Consider the following 16,424-nt stretch of genomic DNA (forward strand, 5'->3'; position numbering starts at 1 on the left):
AAAAATGTGGAAAAAATAGGTTTTTTGATGGTTTTTGGCAATTTCTATATGACAGACTTGATTTTTTAGTCTCGAAAATATTTTTACCGGAAAGCTCGTCCAATTTCCCTGAAGTTAGCTTATATCTGCAGCTTATATCGACCGGGACAGTGGTGTAGGGGTAAGCGTGATTGCCTCTCACCCAGTCGGCCTGGGTTCGATCCCAGAAGGTCCCGGTGGCAAATTCTGAGACGAGATTTGTCTGATCACGCCTTCCGTCGGATGGGGAAGTAAATGTTGGCCCCGGTCTAACCTAGAGGTTAGGTCGATAGCTCAGTCCAGGTGTAGGAGTCGTCTCCCTGGGTCCTGCATCGGTGGAGTCGCTGGTAGGCAGTTGGACTCACATTCCAAAGGTCGTCAGTTCGAATCCCGGGGTGGATGGAAGCTTAGGTGTAAAAAGAGGTTTGCAATTGCCTCAACAATCAAGCCTTCGGACATCATGTTTCGAGTAGGAATCCCGTAATCGGGAACGCCAAGGCAATGCTGTAGAGCGAATAATTTGATTTGATTTTAGCTTATATCTGTAAGCCCATACATCCAATTGAAATGTGGTAAAAACCAAACTTATGTGAAATTTGACGAGCTTTCCGGTAAAAATATTTTAGAGACTGAAAATCAGGTCTGTCATATAGAAATTGCCAAAAACCATCAAAAAACCTATTTTTTCAACATTTTTATTTTTAAACCCGCTATAAATCCACAAGGATTGGACTTAGGACAATGGTCAATATGGAGACTGTTATGTAAAATTGTCTGGAGAATTTTTGATGTGTAGAACACTTTTGAAAAAAAAAAAAAACAGTTTCAGTAAATGATTTTTGTATTTTTTTAGGTGAGTTGCTCCATTCTGCATTTTTCGTGAGTCTTTTTGTAACATTTTAGGCTATATCATTATCGAGTGTAACTGGCTCCATATACACAAAAATGGTTTATATAAGCGTAGGATAACATGTCTACAAAGTTTCATTGAAATTCCTGTTTTGGCTGGAATTGCTCAACGGCCTTATTGGTGTAGAATCAAATTGCCTAAGAGACGTTGAAGACTGGACCTCTGGTTGCTGGAATACAACAAATAAAAGTCTCATCCAAACAGCCTCTTGTACCAATATTTCAAAGACTAATGGTCCTGTTTTTAATGCTAAAGATTTAACATTTGTGAAATTTTCTGATTATATTTTAAATGTTTTAGAATCACTGCTTGGCCATTTTAAAATGTTCAAAAATTACCATTTTTTCTAAACAGCCCCCATCTTTGCCAAAGACACTAAACTGATCAGAATATTCCTTCAAAAGATACAGATTTTCGAATATTTGCGTACCATTTTTGTATGGACAGCTGCCAAAATTATAGGGGAAATATTCCCATTCCCAGCCTAAGAAGTGGTCATGTCTGAATGATGCTGAATAATCTGGAGTGTTTCTTGAAATTTACTGAAACCAAGTACACCAACCAGTAGAGCAGCTTTTTGTGACCAATTTGATTTTTACTTGAAGTTATTCGAATTCCTTTTACAACCATTTTACAAAAAAAAAAAAATAAAATAATAATAATAATCCCGAGTGTATTCTGGTCTCACGAGAATGCACTGCATACATTTGTGTGCTTACTGGAGGTGGAGTTGTTGCTGGTTAGTTTATGGTCTAAACTGTTATTTTGATGCTTTAATCGAGCAACAAACTCTTTAATGCCGAAGATAGGTGATTGATGAGAACAGGTATATTTCCTCTATGGTGAACCAATTTCACAAAATGACTTCTTTGGTCATAGGGAAGGCATTTTTATTAGTTCAGTCCGAACTCGAGTATCCGAAGCCTCGATCATCCGAAGTTTCGATTATTCGAAGATTTGTATGGAACTTCGAATAGTCGAACCACGATCAATTCTTTTTTCGTATTTTTTTTACTTTTAACATCAAATTCGACTTTTGCGACCCCATTTTAGTCAAAATCGAATGGTTGATTGCATTTTTTTCTATATTTCATCTCCGCCATCGAGAATCTAAAAATTCTAAATCACTTTAGCGTAATTTATGGATTATACTTTTAAGCTCGGCAATTAAAAATGATACAGCGAAAAAAAAAAGCTTTTTTCGTGAATTGATTTTCCGAATATTTGTTTTTCCAAGGCCTTTGGATAATCAAGTCTGGACTGTATTTGGGACGCCTCTGGGTCACCCACAAACTATGTGGACACTTTTTTGAAGAAAAAAAATCCCTTCTTGTGGACAAATCGATGACGAAAGCAACTTGCAAAATACATAATGTTAATTTAATCTAATCGGTCTTTATCGGTGAAATCTGACACAAATTTTAGAAGAAAGATAATGAAATTTTAGGTGGATAGGTCGACTAGGAGTCATAGAAGAAGATATAAAGGACGGAAACTAAGTCAGCGAAGGGCCATTTGAGGAAGTACCAAATTAGAAGGCTAAAAGACTTGATCACACACACATACTTCCTCAAATAACCCTTCGCTGACTTCGTTTCCGTCCTTTATATCTTCTTCTATGACTCCTAGTCGACCTATCCACCTAAAATTTCATTATCTTTCTTCTAAAATTTGCGTCAGATTTCACCGATAAAGACCGATTAGATTAAATTAACATCAGTTCTCGGTGACCAAAACAATATGGGAAAATACATAATCGTTATTTTTTTTACAAAATACACTCAAAAAATTATTTCTGAATGTTACATCATTTATGATGTAACACTTTTGCACGTCATTAAACAATTATATTTAAATGTAATTTGATGTAAATTTGCAGCAAATTATACTAAAAACATGATTTTACGTGTGATTCAACCGTTTACGTCGAATCTCAAGTTTACATCAACTGAGTTTACAAGCGATTCATTTTTCCCGTGTCAAGTAAATTCACACATTTTTTTCTGTGTACTTGGTATGCAAAAAACTTTAGATTATGTCTCAATCTCAATCTGATTCTTGTTCTGTCTATGAAAAATCTATCGCTGATTTTAGTTGTTCCTGTCAATCATTCCGAACAGAAACAATCTAATTGCAACTGCAGACTGCAAGTCTTTGAAAGCGCACCGCCATCCTAAAAGATAATGTTCTCTGGAAGGAAAACCCATCAAAGGTATTAAAGCTGACATGCTCGTAATACAACACAAAACACACAACCAATTATATTAGACAACAAACTTTCCCACGACCGGAAGTTCCAATGTTGCGCCCTTTACGTGTGTGTGTGTGCAAAGCTCTCTTTTTCATCGAAAAAAAAAAAAACAAAAACAAAAAAAGAAGCTCTCACACGCACTTTTGATTTCCTTCCCACATCATCCCCCCTCGGGAAAACAGAGTCATCTACCTTTCGCCCAAATAGGGTTGGGCAAGTCGCATACGCACCACATAGCTGGGTGTTGATTTTCACTGGAAGTCGCCGTCAGAGCCGCCACCGCCGCCGCTCTGGGACTATTAATTCCACGAGAACCACGCACGCCGGACGATCCATAGATGAAGTGCGATCGCGATCATCATCACCGTCGTCGTCGAGGAATCTGAGAGAGAGAGAGGCAGAGAGAAACGAGCATAGAGGAAGAATCGGAACGAAAGAGCTAATTAAAGGAACCCACGGCATCAAGTCCAAGGGAGAAGAAGGAAGTAAGCGGAGAAACAACAGGCCGAAGCAGTCCCGAAACAAGAGCTTAAATAAGTGATTAAAACGATCGCGATGCACACACGAATGCCGAAGGAAGCGGCCAGCATCACATAACCCTCAATCGATGAGGGCAGGGAAAGTGGGGGACAAGGGGAGCGAGGGCTCCAAAACCAGCTCAGAAGAGCAACAACTCACACACAAGCAAACACTTTCGGACGACGATGACCAGGAGATGATGCTGGGGCTGAGACTTGGTTTTTCCCGCACACTGGTCGTAGCATCCAGGGGAACTGGGGATGCCAAGGTTGAAATAATAAGCTTAGTGACAATGCCAAGCAAAACAATGTACCGTAAACCGCGGTGACATTGATAGGATTTCAATTTATTTTTGGAATATTTTCCAACTGGTAAGGGTTTTCTAATTACTATAATTTTTAAAACATGTACTGGGGTAGGCTACACAAGGTCCATACACAATTTAAAAAAATCGATTGTGTTTAAAAAAAATAGTTGCGTTGAAAATTCTTATTTTGAATTTCGGGGTGGCTCTAAGTTTAAAAGCTTTTTAACAAAATACATATAAATTTTAGGTAAAATTGTTCAAAGTCCCAATTTCGCCTGAAATTTGTTAAAACTAGTTTTGTTTATAAAACTATCGATTCATGTTGCATTTTTAAACTGAATTCGAAGCACGAATAAAAAGTTTTCACATTTTATATGATATTTGCTCAACTAAAATGAAAATAAATTTGGAGATTTTATTTGATTATTTTTCAAAAACACATAATATTCATTATTTCCAAACTTATATTACTTTTTCAGCTCCCTCCGTGTACGCACGAGAGCATGCAGCTAGTGCTCAGTGCTCCATCGTTTTTTCGATTTTTTTCGCCGTAATTGATTGTGGTTACCCGCGAGTTTGCTTCTCCAGCATGCCAAAGGCCGGCCGTGGCCGTGGCAGTTCGAGTGCGGCCTCGAAAAACCCGTGAAGTTCGTCTACCGGCCGTGTGCAAAAAGGTAAACAAACCAACGCCGTGTCGGCCGCCATCGCGCAGGGGAGCGTCAGCGCTGAAGGCATCGACAAAAAGTTACTACATCCTGGATATGTCCCAAGATCACCAGTGCGAACCCGTTCCGGTACTTCCGGTGCCACGACCAGTGGCACATCAACATCCGCCAACATCCCCATCAGGAACGAGTTCCAGATGCTGAGCGACGACGAAGAAAATAACAACTCTGACGGTAGCAGCACTACCGACGACGACGACGACGATGATGGTCGTGCACGGAAAAAAGTGCCGACGTCAAAAAAGAACAACTCTCCAGCGGAACGTAGACCACCTCCAATTTTTGTTTTGGACACGTTAGCGGACGATGTTGACGAGTTGCTGGAAGGCCTCGGATATTGTCTGAAAATCGGTAAGTCGGCAGTGCAAGTGATCACACTGACCAAAAAGAATTTTGACCTGGTGTTTGAAGAATTGAAGCGTAGCAACTTCAACTTCTACACATTCAACCCCGAGAAGCCCCCTGTTAAGGTTGTCTTGCAGGGTTATCAAGTCCGTCCGATCTCCGACCTGAAGGGTCACCTTTCGGACGCCGGAATAAAACCGCGGGAGATTAAAGTGCTCTCGCGCAAGACAACGGTAACAGGTACACACACACTGTACCTGTTGTACTTCGACCGCGGCACCGTCAAGATCCAAGACCTGCGGCGGACTAAAACGTTGGACGGTTTTTGGGTAAACTGGCGGTTTTACACCAAGAACCCGACGGACGTAGCGCAATGTCACCGTTGCCAGAAATTCGGCCACGGCTCGCGGAACTGCAACCTCCGGCCCCGCTGCGTGAAGTGCGGTGAGTCACACCTCTCGGAGGCGTGCGCACTGCCACGAAAGGCGGACTTGGGGGACAAGGCAGAACAAACCAAGCCGCGCGTAAAGTGCGCGAACTGTGACGGCAACCATACCGGCAATTACCGCGGATGCGTCGCGCGCAAGGCCTACCTCGAGGAGCAGGAAAAGAGAAAAAAGAAAGCGTCCCACCCTCCTCAGCGAAGTACGAGCGCAGCTGTTCCTGCAGCTGGACAGCGTACGGTTCCAGCGGAAAACTCAGCGTTCCCTCCTGGTTGGGGGCGTTCGTTCGCCAGCGTGGTCGCTGCCGGTAGCGGCAGTACGGCCCAGCAAGAAGTCACCGGGGAAGATCTCTTCACCCTGCCGGAGTTCTTTGCTCTCGCGGGGGAGATGATGACGCGGTTTCGGAGCTGCCGGAACAAGGCAGAACAATTCCTGGCCCTTGGGGAACTGATGATCAAACACATCTACAAAGGATAAATTTTCTGTGATCTAGTATTAAGCTTTCTCTTCCTCTATCCCCTTTCCTTTGCAATTTCTGTAAGTTTTTTTTTATAGTTTTTTCTTACTCTTGCTAGTGCCTTAGTTAAAGAAATAATTGTTCCTAAATGGATTATGATGCAACACACAGCTGTAAGGAACTCCAAAACTCTGTTATGCACTTCAAAATAACTCATTGTATCTTGATTATTCACCAATAAAACCGAATTGAATTGAATATTACTTTTTCGTAATGAAAAATTGTCTTAAGAGTCAGAAAATGCATTCCGTTTTATAATTTAAAATCATGTTCATTGAGAAAATCATGACACTTTGAGAATATTAAAATAATGCTATTCATTAATATTTTCTTAACTATAGTTAACTAACTTTTCAAACTTTTCAACATTTTTGAAAACTTTTTCTAGAAGTTCTTTGAACATTTTTTTATCACGGTTAGTATGATTCCACCATTCCGCATTAAATTGCATTTAATTTCTACTCTTTATTTTGCGGAAAAATCTCAAACCTATCAATGTCACCCTTGATTGCTGGGTACCGTTTTACGGTACTTAGGCCAATGTTAATTATTGAGCAGTTCTCTCAGATTTCGGTCATTCGATTTTTTTTTGTATTTTTTAATCCGACTGAAACTTTTTTGGTGCCTTCGGTATGCCCAAAGAAGCCATTTTGCATCATTTGTTTGTCCATATAATTTTCCATACAAACTTGGCAGCTGTCCATACAAAAATGATGCATGAAAATTCAAAAATCTGTATCTTTTGAAGGAATTTTTTGATCGATTTAGTGTCTTGGGCAAAGTTGTAGGTATGGATACGGACTACACTGGAAAAAAATGATACACGGTAAAAAAAACATTTGTGATTTTTTATTTAACTTTTTATCATTAAAACTTGATTTGCAAAAAAACACTATTTTTGATTTTTTTTTTATTTTTTGATATGTTTTAGAGAACATAAAATGCCAACTTTTCAGAAATTTTCAGATTGTGCAAAAAATCATTGAGCGAGTTATGAATTTTTGAATCCATACTGATTTATTCAAAAAATCGAAAAATTGGTCGCAATAATTTTCAACTTCCTTTTTCGATGTAAAATCAAATTTGCATCAAAAAGTACTTTAGTGAAATTTTGATAAACTGCACCGTTTTCAAGTGATATCCATATTTAGGTGACTTTTTTGAAAATAGTCGAAGTTTTTATTTTTTTAAAAATAGTGCACATGTTTGCCCGCCTTTAAAAAAATATTTTTGAAAAACTGAGAAAATTCTCTATATTTTGCTTTTTTGAACTTTGTTGATTATACCCTTAGTTGCTGAGATATTGCAATGCAAAGGTTTATAAACAGGAAAATTAATGTTTTCTAAGCCTTACCCAAACAACCCACAATTTTTAATGTCGATATCTCAGCAACTTATGGTCCGATTTTCAATGTTAAAACATGAAACATTCGTGAAATTTTCCAATCTTTTCGAAAAAAATATTTTTAGAATTTTCAAGTCTAGACTAACATTTAAAAAGAGCCAAACATTCAATATTACGCCCTTTTAAATTGTTAGCCTTGGTTTAAAAATTCTGAAAATATTTTTTTCGAAAAGATTGGAAAATTTCACAGCTTGTTATCATAAAAACAAATTAAATTTGATATTAAAAAAATCGATTATTTTCGATTTTTCACCCCTGTCTGTTTGATTCACACAAACACCCCTCCACTCTCCCTCCTGAAAAAATCTACCTCTCCCTGAATCCCCACCCCTCTTAAACTAAAGAAAGTAACGATTTTTCCAATGATTTTTAACTAAAATTAGAACTTCTAACGATTTTATGGAGCAATATATCATCAAAGGAGCAGATGGAAGAAAAAGGAATATTGCGAAAAGCAACCTACAATGAAAGAAAATTACAGATATTGAATTAAGTTATTAAAAAAAATAACAAACATTTCATTCATATTATATTACTAGATAACATTCGATGCGTCATCTCTTAAAAATCAAATCTTCGTCAACAATATCTTCTTCCAAATCCTCGTCAACTTCATCAACGGCTTCCATAAGATCAGATTTTCTCAACCGGTGAGGAATTCCCCCCTAGGGGGGAATTTGGCCGTTCTTGGGGGGGAATGACGATGTAAAAGAAATCCAATGGGTATTAGTAAAAAATATAAATCTTTGGTTGTATTTAAATAACATTTGAAGTTCACAATATATATTTTAAATATATGGGAATTTCTGTGATTAAATACAACCGCAATTTTTATTTTATTTTATCTTTGCAGGTGTTTCAAAAATATAGCTAACAAAACCTAAAATTCAAAAAAGTTAACCTACTCCTTGAAATTGTTCTGAATAATACCATCATTTTTTTTTTTAAATATTTGCATTCTCTCAAACATGAGCAATTTTTGAAGAATGGAATTTCATAAATAACTTTATAAATAATAACATTATTTTAAACATGAGCATATTTTGTTATAAATTTCAAAAATTAGCTTTACACATATTTTTTTTAAATAAATTCAAGCTGAATTTCATTTCCTTTCAAAATGAGAATGTTTTGAAAATATTTTTATTTTTTGTCAATTTTGCTTTGGTTTTGTTAAGTTTAGTTTTTTTTAACTGGGAAGCTTTTTAAGCTTTTTCACAAAAATATTTTATAAGAAGTTTTTATAAAATATATTTGTGAAGTTTTGCGTTGATTCGTTTTTTTCGAACATTATTCAAATTAATTCCTGGGAGTTTTTGCATCGTTTTGGACAAAATTCCATTACTTTGAAAAATAATCGAGCATCAAATATTAGTTTTTGTAAAAATTATATGAAGTCTATTTTGTCTTTTTCTTTAAATAAAATATCAGTCATGATTTCTGTCTGTGATTGATAAAAACTAAAACTATTAGTGTTTATAATATTGCAACATACAGGAACATTTATAAAAAGATTATATCAAAAAGATTTTTCGTGAGCTTTTGCATTCCATTGAATATGAACAGATAATGAAAATGCATTTTAAAAAAGCTGCAAGTATGTGTAAATTGTTGCGAGTGAAGAAAAAATGAAATGTTGTGAAAAATTTAAAGTTTCTGCAAACATTAATACCAAAATTATGACATTTGTGCAATGATACCCATTAGTTGGGGGGGAATGATGTTCCTGAAATTCAGCCAAAGGGGGAATGGATCAATTAAGGTTGAGAACCACTGCATAAGATCATTTCTACTGTAAGAACTTGAAATATATAAAATGGCATAACTCAAATTTGTGAATTTTGAAATTTGGAGACAAGTTAGGCTATGGTTTAAATTTTATGCTGGAGAATTTTCAGATCGCACAAATGCACACAAAAAAAGTAATTCGTTACCTAAGGTAAAAAAAACATCTTTTTTTTTTTTTAGTATTTTTTTAGCCGATAAAAGTATGTTTTGTTACAATTTATTGAAAAGTTGAATCAATTACCTTTATGAAAATATATAATGATGCAGGCAAAAAAAAAAAGAATAGCTACACAGTACAACTATGAAAAGTATTTTTTTTTTCTTTCCATTTTCCGCTTTGAAGGTCTGCCATTATGAGAAATTTGAACCTAAGGCCTTCAAACTCCGAATATTTCTTAGTTAGAATGTTTATAATCGAGAAAAATAATTACAGTGTGTCAGTTTTTCGAAAACAAACATAGCCGCCAAATGTCCGATCGGAAATGATGCCTTCCAGAGCCTTAATCAAGTTCCTTAAAAAAAGCTAAAAACTTTAAGAAGTTGAAATTTAGTGTCATATTGTACATTTTTGGACAGCAATCCAAGTTTTTTTTTCATTTCACATTTTAATGAAACGGTTAATTTTGTTATCTTTACCCCATTTTACAGTTTATCAATTGATTCTGAAACTATCAATATTGAAATTATATGAATAAATTCAAACATAAAACGAAATCGACGTAACACCTTATAATGTGGCCCTCTTAAACATTGCGGTTTCGTCAACGGATCCACAGGCGTGTATCGTCCTTTTTGCGACAAGACTCCGCCGCCCAGGTCTTCTAAGTGTGAAGGTATGACACGGGGAGAGGGCACCGAATACCTATATTAACACTTAGATTTTTTGCGTTTGCCTCGGGATTCGAACCGGCGACTTCTGGATTGTGAGTCCAGTGCGCGGTCCGATTGATCTATTGCAGAAGCAAATAAAGAAAAAATAAAATAAAATGTATCTAATTAAACTGTTTACAGCATGTGAACATATTTCATGACCAGCCATAGAACCATTTTAAAAAGTCGTCGCGGGCCGGATCAAATGGCATCACGGGCCGGACGTTGGGCAGGCCTGTCCTACAAAGAAAAAAAATATTCTGAATGTTACATGTAAATAAAAGTTTAAACATCAAATTTCATGTTTTAATTTATATAGTTTCCATGTGATACATCAATTCGGTGCGAGTAAATTCAACTTTTTTTTCTGTGAAGGTGGAAAGGAGGTTTGGGTATTCTCCCCATTCAAAGCCTCCGGATGCTAGGGATCGTATAGATTATAAAAAGAAAAACTATTGAGCATCCCTACCTATTCCCAGCGCGTAAAATAAGGTGAGGCTTGTCGAGAGGTTCCAGCGCTGTAGAATCCGAAAACGGATTGCGTGTAGTGAGTCATTAAAAAGATACCTCTTAATTTTCTTCCCTCGCGCGGCACCGCGGTCGTCGCTCGTCGTTGAACACAAATTAGGACTTGAGGTTTGTTCGAAAAGAAGAAGTCCCACCACGCAGCAGCTCTCCCGCTGGTCATCTCGTCGTCGTAGCAATGCGGCGCAACTAGCCACGGTGAGCTCTCATCACACGCAGCTCTCCTGAACTCGGACCCGGCGAAGACGTGAAAAGAGGCCCAAAAGCCAGTCAGTGTCGTGTCGTGAGGAACCGGATTTCTTGTTGATTATCATGTTTATGTTTTTATTTGTTAATTTAGCGAATAATTCCAAAACCGGAGAGAGGAGCGAGAAATGAGCGAGAGCGAGCTGCGCTCTCTCCTTAGTTTACGGATGGTGGTGTGAGTGCTCGCTCTTTGCTCACTCTCGCGCTCTTTCCGGAGAAAGATCAGCAAAACAAGCAAGACGACGACGATCGAGTATTAAGTTGTGAGCGCAAAGGTTGTCAGTTCGATTACACGCTACCAGGCTCAGGCTCACAGACTCAGCTGCTTGGTGCTTGCTGGTGATGCGGTAGCCGAGCTGCAGGAATGAAGATGCCATCAAAGGAGAGAGCGCAAAGCAAAGTTGGTTTTGTTACTGTTTTGCTGCTCCTATATGCCTCCTATCTTCGTGCGAGATGTTTCAATGGGAAAGACAAAGAAAAAAGAAGATCTAACTAAGGATCTTGTGTGAATGGTTTGAGCTGGCTGGAACGAGAGAGTGAACGGGACGGGGTGCTCTGTAAACTCGATCGGATGTGATCGAGAAAGATGGAAAGATTTGCCGTTTGCAGGTCACTATGGGATTGAACCGTGGTTTAAATGGTGAAAACAACTGGATGATAATGTATTTCTGATTGGGTAATGTGAGTTAGCAGAGTTATATTAATATAAAAAAATATAAACTACAGTCCAGACTCGACTATCCGAAGCATCGATTACACAACTCGACATTTTTGAAGTTGATTTCGGTAAACGCTTCAGTATCGTCATCGCCAAGATATAATGAAAAGGGCGTTACATCGTGCTGCCATCTGGTTTTTTAAAGTGCAAAAGTGGAAATGTGCTGAATCATCGTCTAAAAATAGACGGCGTCCTATCTCGCCCAGCAAAATGAAGTCGATAAAGCAGTCGGTTTCGATGGAGAAAAAGTGGAAAACGTGGTCTAAAAATAGGGCCGCCTTCGTCCTATTATGCGCCCCCTTATTTTTGGTAACCCCATAAATAGACACCCGGTGCGCATGGCTGCTCAAGATGAATGAAATCCATGTTTAACAAAAATATAGAACTTTATTTTTTGTTCATTTGTTATCTTCATTCTTTTTACAAGAAATTCGAATTCTGGGACACCATTTAAAGTCAAATTTGAATTTTTGATTGCTTATTAAAACCATTTTTTTTTTTCTCAGTATTTCATCCCCACCATTTTTACTGCCTTCTTGGATTTAAAAATTCCAAATCATTGAATCGATGTCAATAATCAGAAATTAGACAACGAAAATGTTTTTTTTTTCGCGTTTCGAGAATTTGAACTGTTATTTTTTTTGCCGAGGCTTTCGGATAATAGAGTCTGGACTGTATTGGAGAACTTTTTCAATCCAAAGAACTATTCTTACTGGCAAATGCGAGACATGATCATGAAGAAAATCTCTCGCGTACTCTCAGGATAAAATCATTGAAAAAGTGCTACACTCAAACCCCGATGGTTTGACATCAACTGTTGTTAAACGAACGGGGTCACTTTTTAGTTTGACACTGAGTTCACACACACACTACCAAACTTTTGTTTTGATAGTGTGCGTGAGTGCCGTGTAGAAACTGACAGTTCGTCACTTTTTAGTTTGACTTTATCAAACCAACGGGGTACAAAAGGTGTCAAACGAAAAAGTGACCAACCACCGGGGTTTGAGTGTATTTTCCTGATAATATTTGTTGTTTTTTTTTAAATGTTAACTGTTTATTTAGAACCACGCGATTTGATTTTGGCTTTTTGTTTCTTTAAGGGGTTACATACATGCAGAAAATCACAAAATTTCATATTACAGAATATTTATTGAATCCACTAAAAAGATGATTTTCAATCACTCCTGAAACTTTCATGAAGACATGATTAAACTGAGTTAGAGACGATTTTAAGCTCAACATTTTGCCGTGCGCAAAGCGGACTGTCAAACTTTCTGAGTGTTTTTCTCGAAACACCGAGTTGATTTACGGGTGCCACGATATCTCAAGATGGGATGAACCAAATTAGCTGAAATTTGGGGTGAAGACTATCAAGACAAAACCCGTGTGCATGACGAAGCCCGATTTTTAAATTTTGCTTTTTAAAAAAATACAAAAATCAAAAACTAACGACTTTTTATATGAAAATTACAAAAATATTTTTATCTTTTTTAAAAAATAAGTTTTTTGAAAATCGGCCTTCGTCATGCACACAGGACCAGTTTAACGAGTCTTCACCAAAATTTTGAGCCGATTTGGTTAAGGCAGTGTTGCGATATCGTGGCACCCGTTTTTTGAAACTGCTAACTTCAAATAGCTATATCTCGGCAATGATACAACCAAATGTTTTCACATTTGTTTTGATAATAGATGAAAATGTATATTTGAATGCCCTGAAAACAGATTTTAAATAATATTATGTGTGTGCTCACACCAACCTCTGACTTTTTTGTCGATTTACATGTATGTAACCACTTAAATATATTTTTTGATTTTAACGTAGTTTGTTTTTCGCCAATATTAAAGATAGCTGGATCCATTCTCAATGACAAGATTATTTTTGCAGAGCAAAACAATGAGAATCAAAAAAAAATGGCGATGTCATTGATATCAGCTTGACCTCAACTCTTTAAATCGTGTCTGTTGTGTAAATGTCCTTCATACTGTGTTGACATATGTTAAGAATATTTAACCTTGACAATACTTTTTTTAAAGTTGCGATCTAAACTGATTCTTCGAATAAACACACACAAAAAATCGAAACCATGTTCAATGGACTCACCATAAATTACAACAAGGCCAACATTGTTACGCAGCGCGCTCACCACTGCCTATCGTGCGAGGCCCGATTTCGACCACTTTGCATCCAAATGATCCCAAATCTCGACAACGATGAGCAAAACAAAAACGATTTTTCCTCCAATTCTGAACCGAAAAACCAGTCGCGTCCACTGCGCATTCTGTGTCGCTTCCTTACACACCAAAAACAACAGTCCGTTCCACGCTCGGACGTGTGTGTGTGTGTCTTCTTCTTTATCCTCTTGTCCTGATCCTTCGGATTTCTCCTTCACACCCAATTTCGTCTTCCATCATGGTCCGCTCTCTTATTCTCTCTCTCTCACTTGTCTTGTCGTCGTCACGGCCATGATTCTCTCCGCTGTGTTCCTTTCTCTCTTCTGTCCATTCTCCATCCTGCATGGTGCTCCGCCACAATCCTCTTGCGCTCTCCTTTCGTCCTCCTCCCGCAACTTGCACGACCGACGGTGATCGTGATCGTGTGCTGCCACACACCGGAGAAGATCACTTCATTATGGCAGCGCGGGCCCTGCTGCTGCTCAATTTTCAAACCATTCTCTCCGTCTCTCCGCGCGCGGTCTTTCTTCTGACCAAAAATTGTTGGCCGGATTCCGGCGCGATCTTCTCACAGTCTGTGCGGAGAAGTCCCGAACGAGAGCACGTTCCCGTCCCTCGTTTGTTTGCTCCCGAGTCGATCGTGATCGCGAGCAGTGCGATTTTTTTTTTGTTTCGTTTGTATTGTGGTAAACAATAGTATAGCAGGCGCTGATGAAGTGTACGCAAAGTGGTTCAATTAGTAGCCTGTCGTCGCGTCGCCAGCTTGGATCATGATTGGCACTAATTGATTTGATTGGCTCCGCGGAGGACGACGAGAGAGAACGCCTACTGTGTGCGCGATCGTGCGCAAGTGCCGACGGCAAGTGCGTTTCGTCGCGATTCGTTCTCGTCGAACGTCAAAGTTCGGTTTCTATTGTTTGAATAGTGCGATTCGTTGTGAATTTCGTTGTGTTCAGAGTTGAGTGAATGATTGAGTGAAGCGTATTGCGTACGCAGCACGCAGAGTTTTGGTGACCTTTTGGGAACACGAAGGAGTAAAAGAAGAGAAGAAAACGAGAGGATTTTTTTTCGTTTTCCGAGAAATGAATGGATATATTACCTGATCCTGCTGTTCGTGTACGTATATTTGAGGGAGAATTTTAACGATAACCGCTCGGCAGGGCCACTGCACTGTCTCTTTAAGGATAAAAGGACCTTCGGAAAACCAACAAAATGAAGATGGATGAGTGAAGAACCGAGAACGGTTTAGGGTGCTGCGATCAAGATCCGCCGGGTTAATTTTGAGTGTGTAACGCCGTTTGTTTACAACTGTCACGATGCCGGAGAAAGAGACTTTCCACGAGCACATGCAGGTTCATCCGTTCCATCACCATGGCCATCCACTGGCCGCGGCAGCTCACCACCATCCCGGGCTGGCTGCGTCGCACGGATTGGCTGCGGCTGCGGCCGCCGCGAACGGAGCCGGCGCCGGATACAGCCCGCTGCAGCTTCCGTCGGCATTCGTGGCCTTCCATTCACAGCTTCCGTCGGTGGACCAACGGTCGGCTCACGATGGCCGGTACAGCCTTTGGGATCCAACAGGACCCCCGTCCTACCACCATTCAACGTCCCATGGGTAAGTCTGAAGACACTGTCATAAAACCATTTTAGAGTGTAACAACTACCGAGGGGTGCGCAAGTCGGACGCGCGCAAAAAACATGTGTTTCGCACGTTTTTTCCTCCTTCCCTTAACACAAAACCCGTCATAAAACGTAGATTTAACGACGGCAAAAAGTGCCTACCACACTTTGCCGTCGTCACTCTTGAGAGCGACGCGAGTTGAGTAGATTTTGGCTGACCCCTCGCGGGAACTTGCGCGCAGATTGCTCGATTTTTTTTACGATCCGACGAAGTGACGAAGAGGACGGTCGGGTTGATGAACCGTTTGGGCCAATCTCGACGGACTTGTAAAGAAAAAGGTACCTCCAATTTAGATATAGTCATTGACGACGGCGCGCGGAGACATAAAAAATTTGATTGGATTCTAAATAGATTCAAAGAGCTGGACTGAATGAATTTGGAGTCTTTTTGGAGGGGATTTTATAGCGTAAATTTGAGGAGAGTGGGTTATTTTTAATCTAGTTTAAGTGATGTTGAGCGATTTGCTGTAGAAATAAAAAGGCTTTAAAAGAGGACGATTTGATTTATTAACGATAAAAACTTGGTATATTCAATATTGAAATGCGAGAAAACATGCTTCCGTAACTTTGGTTTAAAATTTATAGCACACAAACATTCATTTTCTGCGACCGTTTTCCCTGTAAAACCCTGCACAAACTATTAAAACTTGTAGCTATATGAAACTCTAAAAAACTTAGAATAGTGTCTGGCCCCTTGGCCTCTCCACTTCAAATTGTCAATTTGTCTAAAACCACTGAAAATCTGTCCCACCTTTGAACATTTATCCAGAAAATGGATGAATGATTTCAAAATTCACATTTATTTCGAACATGTTTGTGAAATCATTTTTTTTACGTAATTGTTGTAACAATTTCAAATTGTGAAGGGAAGCTCAAGGTTTACATAAAAGGTGGGAAATCATAAATCATTGTAAATCTTCAGTATCATAATTCATGTACTTTAATCATGTCCTACTACTTCAGATTGCCTTTCCTTTTAAAACCA

General features: G+C 38.7%; 1 protein-coding gene across 1 annotated transcript in view; it reads left to right on the forward strand.

Moving 5' to 3' along the window:
- The first annotated feature begins 14,576 nt into the window (after positions 1-14,576).
- LOC120415617 (transcriptional activator cubitus interruptus) overlaps positions 14,577-16,424 on the forward strand; it is a 71,231-nt gene continuing 69,383 nt past the window's right edge. Inside the window, exon 1 of the mRNA XM_039577216.2 lies at positions 14,577-15,374. Coding sequence (XP_039433150.1) covers positions 15,076-15,374 — 299 coding nt within the window. The 5' untranslated portion in view covers positions 14,577-15,075. The remainder of the gene's footprint in view (positions 15,375-16,424) is intronic.

The sequence above is a fragment of the Culex pipiens genome, chromosome 1 (assembly GCF_016801865.2).
Source record: "Culex pipiens pallens isolate TS chromosome 1, TS_CPP_V2, whole genome shotgun sequence".
NCBI lineage: Eukaryota > Metazoa > Arthropoda > Insecta > Diptera > Culicidae > Culex > Culex pipiens.